The 9,285-nt window shown below is 39.7% G+C and overlaps 1 protein-coding gene across 1 annotated transcript; it reads right to left on the reverse strand.

The window, feature by feature from the left end:
- Positions 1–896: 896 nt before the first annotated feature.
- On the reverse strand, positions 897–9,061 carry LOC127876099 (tubulin beta chain-like). The gene is made up of 4 exons (XM_052421020.1): positions 8,896–9,061; positions 5,520–5,628; positions 2,555–2,910; positions 897–2,094 (listed from the first exon to the last, which is right to left on the reverse strand). Exons 1-4 carry the CDS (start codon positions 8,950–8,952, stop codon positions 1,276–1,278), a joined length of 1,341 nt encoding a protein of 446 aa, XP_052276980.1. The 5' UTR covers positions 8,953–9,061; the 3' UTR covers positions 897–1,275.
- Between the last annotated feature and the right edge of the window lie 224 nt (positions 9,062–9,285).

Consider the following 9,285-nt stretch of genomic DNA (forward strand, 5'->3'; position numbering starts at 1 on the left):
CGATATTGAAACATGAAGTAGCAACAGCGTTATTGAAACATGGAAGTAGCGACAGCGATATTGAAACATGAAGTAGCGACAGTGATATTGAGCAACTCGGAGTAACGGAAAATGGTAAATGAATTGAAACAATGACCCTGAACATATACGTGAAGCTACATTCGAATAACTGTAGTAACAAGAGCTGTCACCATATGATGACTTACCCCTATGAACGCTCGATATCAGTTATGAGCTTTTTCGAAACCTAAACGCAGATTTCGAAACCTAAACGCGGACCCTTAGTTCAAGGTCACAGGGGTCTAAATTTGTGTGTGTATGGAAAGCCTTGTCCATATACACATGCATACCAAATAAGAAGCTTATATCTCAATGGACATAGAAGTTATGAGCATTTTTCGAAACTTAAACGCAAAGTGTGACGGGCATTGCGCTCACTATATGCCCTCCTTTGGGGGCATAAAAACAGTGAATTTCCAAAGCTGCTGTACCTCTGTGCTTGAATATCCAAATCTGGGGTACCCTTGTGTTAACATGTCTGAACAGTGGCATTATGTGCTCACTTTAGGTCTGCTGAAGTTATGAAGCCATAAATATGTGACTCGTAAAATGTAACAAAATTTATTCAGAGTGCAAGCTGAAGGGGTTTCCCCTGCGCCTCAACAAAATCATTGCGGGGATTGTATGAAGTTCATGAGTTTTTGTCCTTTGGAAAATGATGCATTCATGTTTGGTTTTTATATATTTTTAATTGTATGCAGTGTAGTTTTTCACTAATCTAATGTTAAAATGTATGGAAAACTACTAAGGATCGGTACGTTTTTCTTAGATTTGTTAAGTAATTGCCTTTTAAAATTGTTATTGGGCATGTCTATATGTAAAAACCAACACAAAAATTCTTTTCAAAAAATCTATTAACTTGATTGACTCAACTTCATCATGATGACAGATCATGATGTAACAGATCAAAAGTATCAACAGAAAATATGAACACTTTGTATTGCACAATTTAAGGCAATTTTTAGAAAAATGCAAAACTAACAAATTAACCCGTAATCGTGTAGTGGCATTTATTTCGTTTTCTGTGAGTTTTTTGTACTGGCATTTGCTAACTATTGTGGAACTAAGATAAGAATTGATTTATCTCGTTTATGTATCATTATCATTAATTGTACCTCTAATGTAATGCCACTTGATTGACACCAAAAGATAACACAATTGTCGAAATAGATTATTAATAACCATAGAAATATAAAATGTCCGTCCATGTTTCGGTTACTCTGGTTCAGCCTCTCCCTCCTCCTCATCTAACTCTCCCTCCTCCTCCGCGGTGGCGTCCTGGTATTGCTGGTACTCAGAAACAAGGTCGTTCATGTTCGACTCGGCCTCAGTGAATTCCATCTCGTCCATGCCCTCGCCGGTGTACCAGTGGAGGAAAGCCTTGCGACGGAACATTACAGTGAACTGCTCAGAGATACGCTTGAACAGCTCCTGGATGGCGGTGCTGTTGCCGATGAAGGTGGCGGACATCTTGAGACCACGTGGGGGAATATCGCAGACGGCGGTCTTCACGTTGTTTGGGATCCATTCAACGAAGTAGCTGCTGTTCTTGTTTTGTACGTTCAATATCTGTTCGTCGACTTCCTTCATTGACATGCGCCCACGGAATATGGCAGCGACCGTCAGGTACCTGCCATGACGTGGGTCGCAAGCAGTCATCATGTTCTTGGCGTCAAACATCTGCTGTGTGAGCTCAGGGACGGTGAGGGCCCTGTACTGCTGGCTACCACGGGAAGTCAGGGGAGCGAACCCTGGCATGAAGAAATGAAGCCGTGGGAAGGGCACCATGTTCACGGCGAGTTTGCGGAGATCGGCGTTCAGTTGACCCGGGAATCGGAGGCACGTGGTCACACCGGACATAGTGGCGGACACTAGATGATTCAAGTCTCCGTATGTGGGGGTGGTGAGTTTCAGGGTCCTAAAGCAGATGTCGTAGAGAGCCTCGTTGTCTATGCAGAATGTCTCGTCGGTATTCTCAACTAGCTGGTGAACAGACAGGGTGGCGTTGTACGGCTCAACGACAGTGTCGGATACCTGAAACGAATGCCGACGTAGTATATAACACTTGCAAATCCATACTCATGATCATGAACTTTAACATACCGTGGCCTTCTTTTGAGAAAAGATAATTAATTAATTGCCAGGAAACTAGAGATTTGTTGTTCATCTCCACAACTGCTTATTAGTATACATTGTATTTTAATCTTTAAACAAAGAAACCTGATTTTCCAAGTTTTAAGCATTTATTTATAACTTAAATACTGGTTCGATCAACAAGCAACGACTGTGTGTTAGCAACGGTACAAACACACAATATTTTAGAACGATTACTCAATAAAAACGACTGAGCCCGCCCGCCAGCCATGCATATATATTTACGGTCAGCACATTTCGTTGAAAACCTGGTTAAATATCCTTTTATTTTGTTAATTATAAATTACCACAACACACAACGCTAATAATGCAATACCAAGCGAAATAGTTTCAAACTCACCTTCGGCGAAGGAACTACGGAGTATGTGACCATGATTCGGTCTGGGTACTCCTCGCGGATTTTGCTGATCAACAACGTTCCCATGCCACTTCCGGTACCTCCACCGAGCGAGTGTGTCAACTGGAACCCTTGCAGGCAGTCGCAATTCTCAGCCTCCTTGCGGACGACGTCGAGCACGGAGTCTACGAGCTCAGCGCCCTCTGTGTAGTGACCCTTGGCCCAGTTGTTGCCTGCGCCGCTCTGTCCGAAAACGAAGTTATCCGGCCTGAAGATCTGTCCGAATGGACCGGATCTCACCGAGTCCATAGTTCCCGGCTCGAGATCGATGAGCACTGCGCGGGGAACATACTTTCCACCTAAAAGAAAGGTTTAATCTGCGATAACGATACGTTCTTTGAGACAACTCTCTTTCTACATTTATGATTAATTTGTAAATAACACAATTGTTGACCAAAATAATTACCAAATTACACCAGTTTAATTTCTTTCAGCGTTTAGGAAAGAAACTCCAGAAACGGATTACGGACTGATGGTGATTGGTCCAAAGGACGGACAGTGCGACTGATATATGCCTCCCTAATGAGAGGAAAAAACAACAACAAAACAAACTAGAACCTCTGTCACAATGCACTAATTTTACGTTTTAAATAAAGTTTGAAAATTGCATTGACAAAATTTGTTCTTATTTAATTTAAAGTCGTCATAGATTTTCTCTAATTGATGCGTAGGATAAAGTTGAGATTGCAGTTTGGCCATGATTGGTATTGATTCAGACTCATTGGAAATTGGTTTGGCGCTTAAACACGCATTCAGTCCAACTAATCCAATAACCATAAAAATTAACTAGTTAATTGGCATCAAATTACTATCACTTCATAACAGTACACCAGTTAATTGGCATGCGATAACAACCTTCCCCACCGCGATTTACCTCGGACAAGTATAAAAAACAAATTAGAAATAATCGACGCAAACTTCTATTTATAATTAGTCCAAATCAGAAATCCACGAAAAACGAATCTTTTCTATCAACGAAATTTCAAGCCAACGAAAATAAATGGTTTCACAGTATCGGTTTACAATTTACGATAATGAGCCCAAACAAATAGCTTGTCAAAGCAAGTTTTAAAATAACTTTAAAAGGTAATCGTGTCGTTACATATATGGTGTCCGCGTAACGACAGGGAGGTCACAGGTTAGATACCCACAGTGGGAACATTCTTTAGATCTCAATAAACACTAAGTACTTGTTAAACCGAGGTAACGGACTCGGGAAGAGTTTCAAAAAGTTATTTAGTTCTAATAAAGAAAACGTACCGGTACGTTTATTATTGATTTGTTTTACTTCGTTTGTTAGAAATGCGTGTGATTATGTTATTGTTAATAATGGAATACTAACTGTACGTTGCAAATACTTGATACTAACTCCCATTTAAGCCTCTAAATAAACCAAACAGTTTTAAACAATTACTTTATAATTATATTCACAGAATTCAATGCGGTCGGTTGGTCGGAAAGGTCATTTAGGATTTATGTTGTTTTTTTCATCATGAAATGAGCTGGCTGCTATGTCGTTACAATTACTACAATATTTGAGACACGCGTCGTATTAATTTACCACAACATCGGTCGATTTTAAGTGTTCTCACTTTGCAACACATGGGCTTTCATTAGAATTATTGAAGTGCTTTTCAACGCATGATAACTCCAGCTTAATATTCCAGACGACATATTGACCCGAGAGGAGCATGCAACACGTGGAGTTTTCCATCCGCTTCAGTCAGGTATTATCCAGATCTATGTAGCTGATTAAATTGTAATAGCGTAAACACGTCTGGGAACGACCTTCAACATAGTGTTCCAATGAAGCACTGCACAATAATTCTATAGATGCTGCAATACCTCACCGCGTGTCACGCAATGAGTAACATTACTGCAACCAGACATGGGCAAATCGATAATAACAAGTCAGCAAAAGCTGCATTAACTTACTGACTCTCGTTAATGGAAAACAGACACAGGGCTGGATGCATGTGCGAAGAGTGTCGTCCGATCATAGCCGTCCGCATAGGCTATTCAGGGACGACGTTGTTTGCATAGACTGGATTTTTGTTTATAAAAGACTTCCTTCAAACAAACAAATCCGTAAAGAGGGAAGTATCGCCCCTAGCATCGTCTATGCGGCGCAAGTTTGTTTTTACTTGCCGTTTCTGCATTCGAAATCACACCATAAACGCGATTACTCAAGTTTATGCGTAGAAATTCATATTATTAAACGGCCTCTTATTGAACCCGTCTGTTGTGAACCTTATCACACCATGCGGGGTCAGTGAGAAGCCGTATACCGAATTTATTTTGCAATCCGAGTACCGTTATTTCTCCAGCACCAACGTTATACAGGGGTGTAATCACGTGATAGTCAAGAATACGAGCCCAGGCCGAGAAAGTCATTTTTTCGCCGTTTTATATCCTTTATATTACATTTCTTGAATTTTTAATAACGCTAACTTTATTGTCATATCAGTAAAAAAAATGATAAGCGTGTATTTCGTATTAAAATTCGGTTTATATCTCGACTTAACTGCGAGCAAATTTAATAAGTGGAGCTGTAACTAGGTCATCACGCTGAAAAATTATAACCGCTACTAACTTTATTGCTGGAAAGTGTAAGGCGTTTAAACAAATCATTTAACGTCGCCATCTTGACTATCACTTTGTAGTATAAACACACACAACATGTGTCCAGTTTTAGTCAATGAAAACGATTATTCTGTAGGAGGAACGAAAACAGTCACTACAAAGCCGAGACGTCATTAGAATTAAGCGCACTTCGTGGGAGTGCTTTAACGTCAATTTTTGGGTGATGCTAACGACCAAACTATCATTTAGTTATGGAAGCATTGAACGATTTTCAAGAGAGCAACTAAACATTGACAACAGACATCGTTAAGACACGTGTACATACCGGAAGCTTCATTGTAGTAGACGTTGATTCTCTCGAGCTGAAGGTCGGAGTCACCGTGGTAGGATCCGGTGGGATCGATACCATGCTCGTCGGAGATAACCTCCCAGAACTGACAATGACACGGAATAAAAACATGAAACATATGTGCGTATAGGGAAAACGTGTGAATTATCAGATCGTCAAGGCGTAAAATAATCATACATTTTAGTTCTTCCTTGAAATTGCAATTAAGGGCATCCATGAAGCTTAAATAAACGTGAGATGTTAGTAGACTATGACCTCGTCATTTCAATATCGATATTGGTCGTCCTTCCTATATTATAAAGACTAACCATCATACTTTAGCATACTACTTTTTATGACCCTTAGTTAAAGCTTTCACTCGATATTGTGTTAAACGGTTTCACTTAATAAGCTTATGCGACCTTGACCACTTACCGGTTAACCTAAACATTTAATAGGTTTCTTCCTTTAATCAAGAATAACCAGCAATCACACGAGCAATTTTGGATGGTTACGAGGTGAATGCGCTCTCTAGATATCATGCGGAAATATACATAAATTGTCATAAAGTATCCTTTTAAACTCAATAACAATCTGCAGATAACTACAGCACATGAGAGTTTAACGCTATAAATGTGGCCTCTGTAGTAATACTAGTACATGTATATCATCGGATGCGTACACACTATCACTTATACGGAACAAAAACAACAATCCAGCCCAGACCGCATTTGTTGCACATATACTGACTCACTGTGTACATTGTTAAAGTATTTCGACGACAAGTACAAAAGATGTAAAGCCCGAGATTCCCGGGGTAAGTCCGGTTAACTATGCATTTGCCGGCACGTTTTGGGTATATTCGCGATTTTTTTTGTCATCAATTCTTATCGCAACAAAATATATAAATGTACATAGCTTTAAATTAAGTGCAAATGTGCCTTTAAACAAGAGCACCGCATAACGGGTGCCAACGATCGGCTGCAGGTGCAGTTGTGAATAAATGAAAGTTTGTCAGATTATTTTTTAGAGGTCACAGTTACCTTGACATTTGACCTAGTGACCCCCAAATGGGTTTGGTATGTAGAACTCATAAAGGTGTATATACAAATGAAGTTACAAAGTTGTAGGTGGAAGCACTTTGATTTTAGAGCCAATGTTCAAAAGGTTAACAAAATGTAAAGGTTTTAGCAAATACGCCGGACAACAATCTGGCTATGACAATACCTCGGGTTTTCTCCGAAAACAGCCGAGTTAAAAATTGCAATATCGCATAGTGTGTTCTTATTTTTCGCATTGGATAGAAGGGCGCGAACGCGAAAACACGATACGATGTTACGATATTACGGAGAAATATCCAGATATATACATTTTGCGACATCACATCGTCAGTGATCACTGGGTTTAATCCCCGTTCCCGGGAGCTAGTAAGTTTTAATCAATATAAACTAATAATTGTAAAAAAAATGCGGTATTTTAGAACTTTTCTTTTTTTTTTCGTCAATCTGGTTGACGGTCCCTTTAAATACTCTCTACACTACTTTAGACTATTAATTAACCTTGGCAATGGCCCTATCACATTTATTGAATCGGGAAGACTCGTGAAAGTCTGCGATTCAGTTACGACAGTGGTACGATTGAGTTACGACGAATCGTGGGGTTCGTTTGAAGTCTTGCGAATAGGGTCGCGACTTCACTACGATGTGTAAGAATCTACTGTGACTGTACTACGAACGATGCAGATCGGTCACGACTAAGCTAGGACCTCACCGAACGCACACATGAATTCGGCGCCAATATCTACTGATATTGATTCTAACACGGCACGCCACTTGTTTTCTATAGACAAAGAAGGAAATAAAGTGTGTGTTATTCTGCAAAAAACTATGGGCGGAGCTTAATCTTTCTCAAATAGTTCCGAATAAACAAGAAAATATTGCAGTAAAATGCACGTGCTTAAATCCCGCTCTTAAAGAAATGTAAACAAGGGCTGTTTGTAAAACATGCATGCCCCCCATATGGGCTGTCCGTGGTAGTGGCAGCCATTGTGTGAATACGTTTTTGTCACTGTGACCTTGACCTTTGACCTGAAAATCTATAGGGGTCATCTGCGAGTCACGATCAATGTACCTATGAAGTGTCATGATCCTAGGCGTATGCGTTCTTGAGTTATCATCCGAAAATCATTTTACTATTTCGGATCACCGTGACCTTGACCTTTGATCTTGTGACCTCAAAATCAATAGGGGTCATCTGCGAGTCATGATCAATCTACCTTTGAAGTTTCATGATCCTAGGCATATGCGTTCTTGAGTAATCATCCGAAAACCATTTTACTATTTCGGGTCACCGTGACCTTGACCTTTGACCTAGTGACCTCAAAATCAATAGGGGTCATCTGCGAGTCATGATCAATCTACCCATGAAGTTTCATGATCCTAGGTGTATGCATTCTTGAGTTATCATCCGGAAACCATTTTACTATTTCGGGTCACCGTGACCTTGACCTTTGACCTAGTGACCTCAAAATCAATATGGGTCATCTGCAAGTCATGATCAATGTACCTATGAAGTTTCATGATCCTAGGCCCAAGCGTTCTTGAGTTATCATCTGACAACCACCTGGTGGACGGACCGACAGACAGACCGACCGACATGAGCAAAGCGATATACCCCCTCTTCGAAGGGGGGCATAAAAATGTAGCACGTATATAAATAAATGTAATGAAACAACAGATTGTATATTTGGTGATAAGTGGCATGACCACGCCTGCTTGTTTGTTATGAAACTATTAAGAAAACATTTTTAGCATGTCAGCTTTTCAGAAGAAATAACACATGTGACGTCATTTAGTTTCTATGAGTGTTGTTCTCAATGAAAGTGACGTAATTTGCAAAATATTTATGAATGAAAACGACGTCAAATGTTTGTACAATTTAATGACGTCACTAAATAGTGAACTTTGAACTAATGAGGGCGGAGTATTGAAAAATATAGTTACGAGTGTCCCCGACCTCAAAATATTGGAAATCGGGACAAATCTTGGCGAAATGGGTCGTAGTGGAATACCCCTAAAACACATACTCTTATTAAATTCGTGATTTTAATAATAACACTACTCATTACCGTTGAATAAACATGACAGACTCTCTTTGAAAGTCCACAAACAAATAATTTAAACCCACGTCATCCGAAAACATCAACTGTTCATAGTTTTGTAAACCGAGCATAAGGGATGGTGTGATGTATGTAGGACAAAGCCACATCACTAGCAAAATATGCCGACACACAATTAAATATCACATAAGTTCTACGTTCTGTACGTGATATACTTGTTTATTAAGCAATACAAAGTAAGAAAGAAACAAATACCTTAGATCCGATTTGGTTTCCACATTGACCTGCTTGAAGATGGACAATTTCGCGCATGTTTGTGTCTGGTTATTTCCTATTAAAATGTTCGTCCTTCACTCACTTCTCTCTCTACATATAGCGCCGCGATGACTAACCTCCGCTGCGCACAAGATATAAATTACTACAAACCAGTTTCTATTGGATGAAGTAAACAACTGGTTCCTGTGCATCACTTCGAGTGCAATCTCGAACAAAAAATTGCGCTCGGGAACCGCTGTGAATTGGCGCGTGAACATTTACGTTTAAAACCGGTTTAATTTTCGTTGCCATGAAATCAAACATTGTTCCCACGATGGCATTACTTGTTTAACAATCTGATATACATGTACTACGTTAATTTAACGGTAA

Source organism: Dreissena polymorpha, chromosome 4 (assembly GCF_020536995.1).
Source record: "Dreissena polymorpha isolate Duluth1 chromosome 4, UMN_Dpol_1.0, whole genome shotgun sequence".
Taxonomy (NCBI): domain Eukaryota; kingdom Metazoa; phylum Mollusca; class Bivalvia; order Myida; family Dreissenidae; genus Dreissena; species Dreissena polymorpha.